Source organism: Haliotis cracherodii, unplaced genomic scaffold, assembly GCF_022045235.1.
Source record: "Haliotis cracherodii isolate W230 unplaced genomic scaffold, xgHalCrac1.p SCAF_3, whole genome shotgun sequence".
In the NCBI taxonomy this organism is placed as follows: domain Eukaryota; kingdom Metazoa; phylum Mollusca; class Gastropoda; order Lepetellida; family Haliotidae; genus Haliotis; species Haliotis cracherodii.
The window spans coordinates 63,696,842-63,712,473 of record NW_027266286.1 but is presented as its reverse complement, the minus strand read 5'-3'; the positions used below and the strand labels follow the sequence as shown (position 1 = coordinate 63,712,473).

The 15,632-nt window shown below is 38.4% G+C and overlaps 1 protein-coding gene across 1 annotated transcript in view; it reads left to right on the top strand.

Annotated features, from left to right (window-relative positions):
* LOC139475603 (uncharacterized) overlaps positions 1-15,632 on the top strand; it is a 32,684-nt gene that overhangs the window by 12,545 nt on the left and 4,507 nt on the right. Inside the window, exons 11-16 of the mRNA XM_071258792.1 lie at positions 3,997-4,072; positions 8,545-8,754; positions 9,177-9,399; positions 11,106-11,287; positions 13,576-13,777; positions 14,295-14,469. Coding sequence (XP_071114893.1) covers positions 3,997-4,072; positions 8,545-8,754; positions 9,177-9,399; positions 11,106-11,287; positions 13,576-13,777; positions 14,295-14,469 — 1,068 coding nt within the window. The remainder of the gene's footprint in view (positions 1-3,996; positions 4,073-8,544; positions 8,755-9,176; positions 9,400-11,105; positions 11,288-13,575; positions 13,778-14,294; positions 14,470-15,632) is intronic.

The window sequence follows — 15,632 nt, the reverse complement described above, 5'->3', positions numbered from 1 at the left end:
AGTTCGTTTACTGTAGAAGCATAGAGCACCCTATATGTGTTTGGTTCTGACGTGTTATCGGTGTAGAGCAGATGTTCGTTCCAAAGTTGACCTGTTCCGATATCATGAGGATGGTGACACTGACAACTTTAGTGCACATATAAAACTAGTTTTCATATTGAACGTGCGTTTTGAAATTGTAATGTCATAGGTTTATTTTTGTGGTTAAAACAACGTTTGACATAAATTACTTATCTTTCTTCACCTTTACCCATCGATAATCATCAAACTTTTTTGATACCGCAAATAAAGATGTTGTCCAATCTGCCTACATTCATAAGGAGTTTATGCTTTGAAGAAAAGTTCATTTCTAAATGTATATATTTCCATTTACTTTACAACACCAAAATAGTTTTACAAACAGTGAAGAGTTGAGTTTGAAAGTTAAGTTAATCAGTGTGCTGTCAACATTTAACTTGTGTCCTACACCTTCCTTTTGGCTTTTTGCCAGTCATGGTTTCAAGTGTGACTCGATTTTTCGATGTGATGTACACAACTTCATAGAGTTATGATGTGAATGTGATCGACACACACTCTTCGTATTTATCCAAGGAAACTTTCAGAGAATACAAATCAATATTTGCATACCTACACAATAGATGTACCTGGGGAACGCATTTGAATGCAATGGCCTAACGATCACATCCGAAAGTTGGAGAGATATGACAGTCGGTATTGGGACATTAGGTGCAGAATATCGACGTTTAAATTGTGAGAATACCAAACTTAACCTCTCGGTATATAAAATATATTTGTCCGACATTGCCGAGTTCGGATTGTACTTAGGGAGTCATTATTTTTTTAGATACGGAAAAATGTTTTTAAAGGTTGTACATTTTATTGACATCCTTAAAAAGGCTGTGCAAAACATAGATACCATATATAAAAAATAAACGACTCGGGGTCTTTGTTTATCGTACAATAGAACACAGGGCCCCTCCCTACAATATGTTATTGTACGGCAAACAACTCGTTTATTTCTTAAATAGGGCTTGCAATAACTGAAATTATGTACTTATGTATCACATTGTGTTTAATTGTGTTGATGGTGGAGCCTATAAGCATCCCAAACACATTCTCTGTAGGACTGGACGTGCTTATCCTTGTCGCGAACACCCGCTGTCATGACGTATTTTCAGTGATGCATTGTCATACATTGTACCACTGTTTTGCCTTTGACGCTCAGTGGGGTTTGTTACGGCAGATAATCGAGACTGGTTGTTCTCTGGCGTTGACGTTCTACGTTAAGATCCCAATGCTTATTAAAATGACATCAAGATATGCTCCTTATCAAGTTGCTTACACAGAGACCGATCAATCCGCAAAGCCATAGTACCAATGATGTTACATGTATGTTGTTAACTGTCAGTTTAATGTCAATAATATAACCATCCTAAATTGTATATTTGAGTCCAGGAAAACCTAACGGGGAACATTTGAAGGAACATATGTTTATTATTTGTGCAAATGTGTGTCATGTATTTGATACTGAATATATATGGAATATGTAGTCAGATTATTCTTTTGTCAACTCAAATTATTTTCTACACTGTTGTGATTCCTATTTGTATATATGTTGAAATAAAGATTTGAAAATATTCGTAAACAAAATTTTAGTTGTCCTTGTGAGTGAAACACACTTCCATGAGGATCGTATTGTTCATTCAAGATATTGTCAATTACGGAAGCATTTTATATTTTATGAAATCAAAGATACAGATGTGGAACTGAAAATACAGGTGTTGAGAAGTACAAGTCATAAATAACACTCTGATATCTCATACATTGCTATGGTAGTATGTGCCATAACTTTGAAAGTGACTTCAACACACCTGAGCTTCAGAAACAGCTACTCTGTTCTGATATTTGTTGTTGATTTTTATTATTGTTCCACTTACTTTGAAGATGTGTGTATTGTAGTATGTCATCCTCTGATGTGCAATTTGTGTGTAAATGTTGGTTGTTTACAATAGTGAGTTATGCAATTTGATTAATGTTTGAAAACAATATATACTGACGAGTCATTTGTCAGTCAAGCGCCATATGTACACATGATTTAAATCTGTCATGGGGCACGATCTAAAGTTTCATATATCGATGTTTATATATACCCTAACAACCGCTGGTCGTGTTTCACAGCCCATATATAACTGAAAACAAGTGAAAGAACACCAACAATTTGTTGGCACCAAACCAATGTCCGCCGGTCAATTTGGGCTTGCATCACTCATAAACTGACGCACAGTGTTATAACAGAAATACTGTTCACAGTGACATTAAAACCTGACTCACTCCCTTAACACTTCACACTGATGCCTGCAATACCGTGGTCACGTAGGCAGCTACCTGAATCCTCACACATGCAAGATTCTGTTTAAAAGGTTAATAGTGCTGAAGTCAGATAATGCACCTACAATTTCGTCAAGGGTAATGACATGATTGAAGCGTCTGTATTTCTAATTCCGGTACTAGTATATCTTGAAGCTGCTTTTAATGTTTAAACTCCAGGAATACACACTGCTTCCATCCGAACTGGCATTTCCTTTCGTTGCTAGATCCGGCGTGGCATCATGTAGAACGTGCCTGAAAGAATGCGCATAGTGGACATGTTGCATTATTTTAGACCTTACACCGATGTGGAGCTTTTCCATGTGATATTTGTGCCTACCTGGTTAGTTTTATGGTATTGATCTTAAACAAGCATAAGCCACGAGGAGGGTCCATATATCATATTGGGTTTGAGTCGTATGTAGGCATCTATACATTTTAACATGGATACACCATTAAGACACATTATTCTGACTCCTTGCCGACTTGTCCTTATTTTATCCCCTTATTGCCGAACGCCTGGCACTGGGTTAATGCCAATATTCGTAAATATTCACGCCAGCAGGATACGAAGACACGCAATCTGCCACGTCACAAAGCGTGTCCACTCGATTCAAGCATGTTTTGGACTTTCGCAAACCAAGTAAATTCCCTACCACGTGTCACTGTTGTGAGTTGTCCTCCAATAAAAGCACAGAACATTACATAACATCACTTGTATAACATACATTCACGAGGGAACGATGCTATTATAATATATCATAAGCTGATCCTTTTATACAAGGTATTGGAAATGAAGTAATGCAATTTAGCCTGTACAGCAGTTAATCAACTGGCTTAAGAACTTGCGTCATGCGTCACTGCAGGGTGTTGTGGTGTCTCATCCTGACATCTCAGACTCAATTTTGTGTGTAATATTTGATGTAGATGTAGCTTGTAAGTACAACGCCTAATGGTGGAAGCATATATTTTTTTTTTAAATCGACATTTCGGGTATTTTGTTAAATTTTGTCGAATCTAGAGAAAAAAATCGGAATAAAGAGGACAAAAATGAAAAAAATCCGAAACATGTTTTGAAATCCACGTAATAACAAGAAAATACTCGAAGGTAAAAACTTACTGTACTGATTTGTAAATTGATTAGATCACTATAAAAAATATTTTGTCAGAGTTTCAAGACATACGATTTTGTTCACTGAAAGTAAGATTCGAGCCATTTATTGCCAATATTTACTACATCATTTTTCAAACGAATTCCCCCCACTACCGCTCCCCTCACCCCGACACCTCACCCAAAAACACACACACACACACCCACACACAAAAAAAGAAGAAAAAAAGTCACTATTCTTGTACGTGTCGAATTGCATACACATAATCTGACATCTTGACATCTCTACGAAACAGTATGCCACTTTTAATGGTGTATTTCGATCACAAAAAATATTGTCTGTTTTTATATAAGCTGCGAGTTTGATAAGGGGAGAACGTCATGTCACACTGAGGTCAGAATAACATGTACTGTACATACACAAAGGCGCTGAGGTCGCGCTAAGGCTAACAGGGAACAAAAACAAAATCTCAACCCAGTATCCTACTCCCGGGAAGCACAGCGTCCGATAATCACTGATTGACATCCACAGCAGAGACAGACGCGGTCATCAACATCGCAGTGGAAATACCGACACATTCGACACAGAAACAGGCAGGTCCTTTAATCTCGAAAATATTCTTTGATATTCACGTTTTGTTTCTGACCGTGACACTATATCGATCTGAGAGGGACTACGTTCTAGTGTGTGACAAGGAGGTGTGTAGTTTCCGTGTAACTAGGAGAAGGCTGTTGTGTGTGACCTAGATTACTCGACAGATCTCGCTGGTACACCACGGCAGTTGCTAAGAATAGAAATGGGAATAACACAATGTAGCCTTGTTTTATAAAAGGACATTATGAAGTGTTATGTTTTGGGTGGAGGCATTCATGTTCACGCAAATACAGTGGCGAGAACTCACTTCCGTCTATGGGCAATTTAATTCCTCATGCGCATGCCCAAGTTGTGATCACTATCCCTTTCTAGTGACTCTGACAACCGGGGGTCACGTTAGATAAGCTTTCAAACATTGAATGAAGCAGCATGTTCTGCTTACATCTACGAATTTAATTAATGTTACGAATATGTGTACGTATATAAAATACTTCATGCATTTTTATTATGATACAGTTTAATTGACTGGCGGCTGTCTATAGTGGTTCTGACATTTTGCACTGGGGAATTGCGGGGAGCAGTTATTTTTAGGAGACAAAAGAATTCCTGCTCAAATAAATAGAAGGAAAAGGTGTAGAAAATGTACACATTTATAACTATGCATGAATATATATTTTACTTCTAGAAATGTTATTTGGTATTTGCAACGACAGCAAAACATTTCTTAAAGTTGTATTGAAATCACTGCTCCCTCACACAGCAGTATGCCGCTTGATACAAACAGAGATTCCTTCATCACAACACACACAACCTCCGGGGCATGAAGTGAAATGTGATCTCCTTATTTTCTGCATATACGCAGACAAACAGCTGGCTTCTGAAAAGAAATTATTTTACAGAAAAAAACCCAGTTCAATTATCTTAATAAAATATAATGAAAAGATGCTCAGCAGGGGTGGATTTAGAAGGGGTGCGCATCCCCTTGGCCCCTCCACTGAACTAAATAAATCAGTGAAAGGAGATAAAACTTTCATTTTGAAAACTTCGTAAATGAGGATAAAAGCAGGAAAACCGACGTACACACAAACACTGGCCGTCATACCAGAACATGCTTTAATTTGATCTTTTTTCAAATGTTCTGCACATGTAAAACGTTAGACTAACATTTAGTCTATGAAATCTTATATTACATAAATAAATACTCTTCTTGGCTCTAAAAATAAAATAAATTATTTAACCTATGCTGTGGAATAGATGGACTAGAGCAAGCTAGACTTGCTTTTGTATACGTTTCTAGATTATTCTTTTCATAAAAGAAATATATTCCACAGTCTTGGTGCAGGACTCGTCAACGTGATAATGTATGAATATCAATTTATAAACAAGCGGCATAATGATATTTTGTTTTGCTTTAATATTCTCAGCGTCGCTCTTTAAGAGGTCAAATACCTAAACACCCAGAGAATTACAGCTACGTCCCATCCCTCTACCTTGTGTTTCATTTTCAAACAAAACCTCAAAATGGGTGTCATGTATTTTTGTAACCTGGATAGTAGAACATGAACGTGTTCTTTGCTGTTAGTATTGTTTCAGACGCGTTATTGCCCGGCGGCAGAAGGCACCGATCTATTGTGGTTATTCTGAGATTGTGCACTGGAATTTTGGGGAGCAGTTATTTTTATGTGACAAAAGTTTTCCTGCTCGTTTTACTAGATTTGGTTCACTGTGTCATTCAAAACAAAAATGTGATAAAGATTAAATGCAGATCCGTTTATTCTTCAGTTGTGGTTCATGTATTAATTGTCGTTTTAATAAATGTTTGTGTGTTTTTAAAATGATGTAACTTTAGGATAGTTCGGTTCAAAGCGTTATTACATAACAGGAGCCATACTGAACTAAACATTTATGATAAAGATTACCTGTGTAATCTCCTTTCTCAGACATTCACAATGTAAGACACTTACTTAGTACGTAAGTAAGTAAATAAGTAAGTAAGTAATCTAGGCTTGCCAGCTACTAGCAACTTGCCTTGGCTGTTATTTATTTATTTCAGGGTTTGTATGATGACTATTTTAAGTGCATGCTAGCCGCCGGTTTTGCTGCAAAGCAGCAACAAGTTCTTATTTACTTCCGCGAGCGGTTAACCATTCAAAGTATAGAATGGGTAAGATACTGTAACAATACACCAGAAGTGACAAACTTATGGCAGCAAGAGCAACAAGTATTGGTGATCCTATCCCCACCTCTCTCTTATCTGTGCGTATGGCGCTTCCCAGTCTTTGAAGCATCGCCGTGTCCCTACTCACTGCCTGTTTTGCCTCCGTGACACAGCGCGTTGAGAACCTACGCTGTTTGAAACCGACAGAAACCGATGTTATTATGTGTTCATAGTTGGGTCCTATATACAATATAACCTTTCAGCTTAAGAAGGATAATGTTCATGAATACACCCCACACACATACATACACACACCACATCTTCTTTGGGAACCGCGAAAGCTTTCGGTTTGCATATTCATCGGAGTGGTGACTCGGACAAACACCCAGGTAAGCAATTCTTAAGTATCTGTGTTGTATTTACGATGTTTGGCTTATAAATATTTTCAAACTGATTGAAAATTTCACCAAGGCAACAGTGTGTTTCGGCTTGCAGGTATACAGAGTAACGGTATAGCATTGTTTGCAATAATATTCACCTGAATTTACATGCCAAGCTAATGGGATCCTAGTACTTTAGATGACATTGTAATTGACCAAATTGTAGATCATAGCAAAAGCCATCCGCAAGCGCTACTACTTTCAGAACTGCCCCTCAAATTTGGTATATTTAATAACCATGAATCCGTCAGCATGGGGGCGATGCGGATGTAAATTAAGTCTCTCTATTTCAAGACATCTCAAATGGAATTCGGACATACCGCAGTTGATCAGACCCTAGAACCTGCCATTATGCATCTTTATGATTCCCATTGTAGTGATGCGCATCGACAATTATGCGATAATAGGATATGCGTTCTCTTGACCTTTCCTGATATTCAAGCTTTGGTTGTACATACGTATCCGACCCGTGAAGATTCCGGGGTAGAATAGGTCTTCAGCAACACATGCTTGCCGTAAAACGTGACTATGCTTGTCGTAAAAGGCGACTAACGTGATCGGGTGGTCAGGCTCGCTGACTTGGTTGATGCATGTCCCAATTGCGTGGATCGATGCTCATGATATCAATCACTGGATTGTCTGGTCCAGACTCGATTATTTACAGACCGCCGTCAAATAGCTGGAATATTGCTGAGTGCGGCGTTAAACAACAAACCAACCAACCAACATACGTATCCGTCAGAACAATTCCAAGTATCTGCATTTAATATAAGAGTAAAAAATGTACAAAGTATTAGTACAAATGAAAATGAACAAATAATCAAAGAACAAACAAAAGCCCCAAAGGGAAGAGAATAGTTACCCAGCATTCATTTGGTAAGCAAAGTTATTGTTTACAAAGCAAACGCCATGCAAACGCAATCCAAACGACGTCCAATGAACCTGAACAAATCGATCAGATGGTACATTCATCAGTTTGAAATAAGTTTCGGTTTCCTGAACATGTTCAATGTGCTAAATACCAAACTGAGACAATGGATTTGTTTAATTTGACCATTCATGTCACACTATGCTGCTTTTGACAAACCAAACAATATGATATGTAAGGAAATTGATGTCATTTCCTTAATATAACTACAGAAGGATTTCAAGAGTGTATCTGCCTTAGATGTTGTATAATAACCCCATTCATTTCGTTTGGTTGTCATCGCATTATAACTCTACAGTTTTGGTTTGGTTTGGTTAGGACAACTAATTGAGGTTTTAACCTTGCTGATATTGACCTAGATCAGAATAGCCTGTTGGATATTCCTGAGTTAACAGATAAAGTCTTTAGAGTCATCCCATTTAACCTATCAATCACAAAGAATACCTGCAACTGCCTAAAGTTTAAGTAACTGTGCCAATTTGCTCCTGATATCATTGCAACTAGTTCATCCCTATATGATTTTAGTAACTTAAGTTATTTCCATTATCCATTGTTCTCTATTCAAGTAATTCCATATCATTTTAATAAACTTTTTGTTTTCATTCCTTCTTCACTTGCATTATTTTCCATTTTGGCAATTCTAAGACTTATTCCGGTAGAAAATACCGTACATCCTGGAATAATCACCTTCCTTTAATAAACACCACCCGAAGTTATAATTGCCTGCCTTAAAAAATTCAATTTTGATTACGTTACACTAATAATCATAGATTTTCGTTCTGCAATATATATCCAGCACCACAAATAAGTTTCTTCAGATGGTTCAAGGTAATGTTGGTACCATTTCGTGTAAATAATACCTACATGATATCGGCAAACTACAGTTTGAACCAAGTCATAGTCTGCATATGCTGCGTTATTTTCATTGGTTTACATTGTCTTTAGTTCTCGACATGCTGAAGCCACGCCTGACGCCACTATCGGCTCTGATGAGAAAACACCTACTTCCTGTGACACAAAACGTATGTCCCAAAGCAACAGCCACCAGTTCCAAGGTTGATGAAACCGACGTCAAATCATTCAAAGATATACCGGGTCCTGGGGGACTATACGCCATCCCAGTGATTGGTCCAGCATTTCTGATGAAACCCTTCAGTACGTTTATTGAACATATACACGTATGCATTCATTGTAGCTTTGATAACTTTTTTTGTAGAATATCAAACATGGTTGACACAATAACACCGACATTCGTAGCATCAGCTGATCGTTGTTGAATCAATTCTCAGGTTTGCCTGATAATAATGTTCTTGTTTTGTGGACGTCATATCAGTGCATGTGTTTCAAGCTGATCAGACAATCTTGTTGAGTGTGCAAAGCGTTAAACCCAGCTCACAGCTTACAGACGTTAATATAATATGTGTCATACCATTTTCATACATTTTATGTACATCTTGTAACACATGATACAAAGTCAAATCCTATACCTCCTTCTGCTGTCGACATAAATGAAATATGGATTTGGTTAAAGAAAGTATATGTACGTCAGCTCTGAAACTGTATTCTACACGTTTCAGCAAACTACACCGGCCACTCATTTCATCTGCTACTCGATTCACTACACGAGAAGTATGGAAAGACTTTTCGTATGCAGCTTCTGGGGGAGTGTTTTGTGACAGAAGACCCGGACGCCATAGCGACCATCCACAGACATGAGGGAAATTATCCAAGAAGGGCAGCTCTGAACCTGTTCGAGGTCTACGCCGAGAAGAACGACAAAGAACGTGGAATGGCAGTTGTGTGGGTACTTATAAATTCATAGTTTAGTCTTCTTATCAGTTTGATATCATGTTTTAAAACAAATTCCACAGCAGTATTTGTTTTGTGGGATACATTCAAGACAGTTTGACAGTATGTTTGCTCTGCGACCTGTTATGAGACATTGTGATGTGGTGGTGGGGTACAAACGTTAGTACATCTACAGCAATGTTCTAAACCACATGAGTGAGTGAGTGAGTATGGTTTTACACCGCTTTTAGCAATATTCCAGTAATATCACGGCGGGGGACACCAGAAATGGGCTTCACACATTGTACCCATGTCGGGAATCGAACCCAGGTATTCGGCGTGACGAACGAATGCTTTAACAACTAGGCTACCCGGCCGCCCCACAAAAACAAATGCAGTGTGTGAACTGCGACATCGTATGCGTGTATGTGTACTTGGGGTATATGTTATCAATGACTGTTAGATGGATATGCATACAACAATTTGAATTAGCATATAATCGGTTTGGAATGCTTTGAATCAGATTAGCTGAAACTGCTCATTTGCCCCAGTATGTGTTTCCCTAATACCGTGCAAGGTGCTGACAAGTGTCCATGTGTTGCAGACCCAAACCTGTCGTCAGTGGCGTAAATGTATCATGCAATTCCAGGGTTCACTGGCACAAACTGATCGAAAAATGTAAATAACATTACCACATATTATACCCAGATGAATGGTCAAATAAATATATATATAAAATGTGTGTGCGCGCGTGCGTGCGTGCATGTGTGTGTGTGTGTGTGTGTGTGTGTGTGTGTGTGTGTGTGTGTGTGTGTGTGTGTGTGTGTGTGTGTGTTCGCGTGTGCTTTGCATTGTAATAAATGTATTTAGAGCAAAGGTACATTGTAGTTTTATCCGTGTTCTTGCCTATTGAGAAACTAAAGGTTTCTGGATGAGTGTTGGCTATATGTTTGGCAGTCATAGTTCCATGTTAATCACCATGGTAATGCTATGATACTTGTAGTGTTGGTCTGGTATCTATTAAGACATGTTTTCATTATATCGTCAGATTAAGTGAGTGTGTGCAGGACTGATCGTTGGGATTAACGCTGCTTTGAAACAGTTTTCACTTCATTAGGCCCAGCTTCCTTATGTGTGAGGAAAACCTTAAGTGTTGCAGGTGTACACTCTAAGCAATCCATACACCACACCAGCTATACGCCCAGATTACTATTTACTATTTCCCGAGCCCGTAATGTGTAAGTATAAAGCCACTTAAGAAGCTTAAACACAGACAGTGACCATCTGGAGTTGTGCGTCTCTTTCTTCTGTTTCACATACTGAGTGATAGCATTTTACAAACGCCTAACCAGAGGAGCAAAGGTTGAATTGAGCGATCTCATTTGAAAGCATTTAACCCAGTCGTCGAAAGCGCTGCACTTCGCTAATCAAAGAGGAGTCGGTCAGATATTAACATTACCCGATGATTGAGCGTTCGACTCCCAGACTCACCCTGGTTATAGTACTTGGTAAAAGTTTACATTCTGTAACTTTTAGGCTTGCTCCCACATTAAGCCGCGACGTCGCAATGTGACTGACTTACTGTTGTAACCGACGTTAACACAGCTCACATTCTCACATTAAACTGGGGGGATTTCACGGATTTTGTTACTTATTCGCATGATTCCACTGCTGACATAGCCTTAGAGTATGAAATGATATATGATATTTTGATGTAGGAATGGTCCTGAATGGCATCGCCTGCGCTCTGCCACACAGAAGTACATGTTAAAAACAACATCAGCGTCAATATACATTAACGAACAAGTCGACGTCACCAACGACCTTGTCACCCGGATGTCTACAATGTCGTATACACCAGAGGAATTCAGAAATGAGCTCTTCAGATATGCAACAGAAAGTAGGTATAATATTTATAGATTAAATTCTGAATTTAGGTATCTAATTGTAGCCCACCTGGACAAAGTCAGTGTGATGATAATAATATGTTGGTCCTGACAGTCGTCTATCCGTCTTTTCGCCCATCAATCGACTAGCACTGAATTATATTTTTTGTTTGTTTATTTGTTGTTTAACACCACACCCAGCAATAGTCCAGCTAAATGACGGCGGTCTTCCCCTCTCAAACTATCCCAAACTATTGATAATAACAACATCATTTTCACAGAACATCTATGTGTCTCTGGTTATAATGAATGTTGTGTGTATTGTATTCCGGCAACATTCTATTAAATAATACACGCTTTGGGCCAATCTTATGAGGATAAAGGAAAAGGTAACAACAAACTTGGTTTCACTTCTGAAGATTATTTTAAGAACCATTGAGGTGACCAGTATTATCAGTCAAATCTCTCCTCCTCTTTATACAACTACTCAAATGTCCTGTCTTTGGCTGAGGTAATGCGATATGAACAACAGGGCCTGTGGGCACGTTCGTTACACAAACAAGCTTAACACCTTCCTGTACACAATAGCCCAATCTACTTCCGATAATATGTCATTTGTTACACCATCAATCTTAGCAAGGATTATTGGCCTACCCAACAAGCTGCAGACAATTCCTAATGCCACCACATTATGACACAAAGCTCCCATGTTGTGGTTTAAACATAGATATAAGCATAAGCATAATAGTTGTATTACAATACAATTAGTCATGTAGATATGAGCAGTGTGAAGAAGTATCTCAAATCATCAAACATATAGAAACTAATCTATTTTATATGTAACCTAGTTTACCTCTTTGAATTGAAAACGTCAACACCATTGATAAAACAGTATCGAGTAAATGCAAAAAATATTCCATAGGGTATCATATGAATGGATCATTAAATTTATAGAAAGTTCCTACAGTTCTATAGTTGTATATATATTCCCAGACCTTGACCTTCGACAATAACTGAGGTAAATTGTTGTTTCAGAGTTAGTGAGTATGCTTTGACGCCGCTTTTAGCAATATTCCAGCAATATCACGGCGGGGGACACCAGAAATGGGCTTCACACATTGTACCCATGTCGGGAATCGAACCCGGGTCTTCGGCGTGACGAGCGAACGCTTTAACCACAAGGCTACCCGACCGCCCCTCAGTTGTTTCAGAACATAATATTGGTTACCCAAAGCTCGTCAATGTTAATTACATAAACACCTGTCCATATACGTAATATCTGACATATGAAATGTGAATGCTGGATGTTAGAATAACAGCTATTTCTGCATGTGCCGAAGGTATTAAGGACTTTGAATTTGAGGAATTTGTTGTTAAGAATGTTTCAGAAGACTACTATTTAATCTCATCATGGATAATGTCACGTGGAGACGGTTATATTTTTTATAAATGAAGCTGATTACATTATTAACAAAATAAGATTGCAGCCCTATGTCATTATCCTTTGTGCAGAAATATTAGCAATAATGATGATAAATAACAACAAAACCATATACAAATGGGTAATAAACTTGATGCTTGCGCAATTTGCAGATGATACCACATTAAGCTTAGATGGATGTATAAAAGCCTCTATTCCACAATGAATACATGACAATGTTTGCCAGATTCAGGATTGAAAGTAAATACTGAACAAACTAAGTTGATATGGATAAGGAAGATAATTTGTGGCTGTCAACTTCTTTATTATGAGGAACAAAACATTTCGGAGTATATACCTACTCCTTCATCAGGTGATGAAGGAGTAAGTAATACTATGTACTCCGAAACCTTTGTGTATCACTTCTAAATGCCATTCAAAGACTTGGGTCAAAATGATATAAAGATATAAGTAATGTACGGCCTGGGATCTGGACTGGTCACAAACTCAGTTTAGGTTATTAGGAATAGATCTTGATATTGATTTGGAAAAGATGATTAATTTAAACCGTTCAAACAAGTTTGATCAGGTAGATAGGGAACTGAAAATGTGGGCAAAGGGAGCCCTGAAGGTTAAAACTGGGTAGAAATGTTATACCAACCTCATGGTTGTTACCCAAACGTAACCATCTCTTTTGCAGTATACCTGTCAAGGAGTAAAATTATCAATATCCTGGTATTTACTGAAGAACAATATAAAGCATTGAGCTAAAGTTTGCCAAAGGCCTATGCAGACATATATAGTATAAACATTATACAATGTATTTTATGAATCCCTATTTAAGTTTGCTAAAAATATTCATTTGTCCTTTTACTTTTAAAGGTATAGGAGTTGTTGCTTTCAACAAACGACTTGGTTTTCTGGATCCAAAAGGAACAGGCGTGTCGCCCGCAAACCAAGTCTATCTTAATGCAATAAAATCCTTCTTTGCGTTGCTCTTTGAAGACGTGGGACCCCCAGTGTACAAACTCTTTCCCACAAAACTGTACAAAGAGTTTGAAAAGGTTGCAAATGAAGCATACGGGTAGGACAATAATTTATTTATTACTCTAATTTCAAATCTTCCATTTATATCACAGGGTATCAGATCTATGTGCCAGGAAAGCAAAATGTGAAGAGCACTCTAGACGTTTTTCACCTAACCTCTTGGGTGTGGTGGAGACAGATCAAGCAAGGATAACAGTCATGCAGAACCTTGGATTCGAACCCACAATAATATATTCGGCTTATGCATGACACTCCCAGTTGTGCTTTCTTTGACCACTCGTCCACCTGTGCCCTCAGAATTGTTTAAAGATAAATCCTATACTAAAGTAAAATTAAAGCTTTAATCTTATCGTAACGTATAACATTGTTAGAACTATAAGGCTTAAGAATGTTGAAGTGTGAGTCACTGAGTTAATATTTAAGGTCACATCGGCAATACGTTAGCCATATAGCGTCAGTATTGTAAACGTCACGGTTGAGCAAGGGACACACTTAACGTTTAACGAACAACACTGATTACAAAGTTTGACTACAGTTGTATCATGTGATTACAGGTATGGTCGTGTTCAGATAAGAGAACTTCTTGAAAAGGTTGACCGTCAGATGAAAGACGGAACTTTTGACCCTGAAGAACCAAACCTGATTCTGCAACTACAGTCGAGTCCCAAGACGACAGACAAGAGTGTGGATGCCATTCTGTTAGATCTGTTGACGGCAGGAACAGACTCGGTAAGTTACGTACATGTATTTGGGTTGTTCGTCGGTTACCCTGAGCAGAAAACCTTTTCTTTTTCTTCGACTGATGAAATGATCGTTAGTTTAGATTTTACTTTTCACTTGTACATTATTTTGATACCGAGCGCTCTGACTTGTAGTTGGGAATATATTCTCATCAGATGTACCGAACAGTTGGTATTATATATCATGTCATAACCTCAGCTTGGTGACCAAATCTCTCTTCGCATACTAGGCCCACAAATATAACTAAACTCTGTCAGCACTGTGTTTTTACACAATATTTCAGCAGTATCACGGACCCGTGAAGATCCATGGTAGAATAGGTCTTCAGCAACCAATGCTTGCCGTAAGAGGCGACTATGCTTGCCGTAAGAGGCGACTGACGGGATCAGATGGTCGGGCTAGCCGACTTGGTTGATGCATGTCAGCGTAAGTTTAAGTTTTAAAGTCCTAGCAGTTGGACATACTAATGCACACTGATACCCGTGATATCGTTTAATGATATCATTACAGTGACGGGATCGAGTTGTCAGACTGGGTGTGTTGGATGATGCATGTCATCGTATCCCAAATGCGGGGGTCGATGCTCATGATGTCAATCACTGGATTGTCTGGTCCAGACTCGATTATGTACGGACCGCCGTCATGTAGCTGGAATATTGCTGAGTGCGGCGCTAAACAAACAAACAAACAAACAAACAAACATCTATATCACGGCCTGTTTATAATCAAATCTGGGCCAGATAAACCAGTGGTTGATTTTAAGAGCAACCTCTAACGCCATCGGTGAACGACATGCAGTCACCGACCCTGACTGCATTACCACATTTAGCCGTCTGTTGCGACACGTTATAAAACGTTTGGGATATACTCTATCCCGTGTCCATAGAGGTTAAGGGATCATTAATAGGACTGGTCGGTAGAGCTGGTTGCTTGTGCAAGGAGGCAGGTAAATCTGCTAGTATAATCGAAAGTGAAATATCAGTCCACATTTTAAACAAAACTCACTTTGGGCAGAAAATAAGTAAGTACGATGTAAAAAAACGGTATTACGAATTACTATGTTGTCGGTGTAAAGTACGTTTTCTGATTATTAATTCGTTTGGAATGTACAAATGTGTCGAAACTGGAGCAGAACTCACTTCTAACATCTA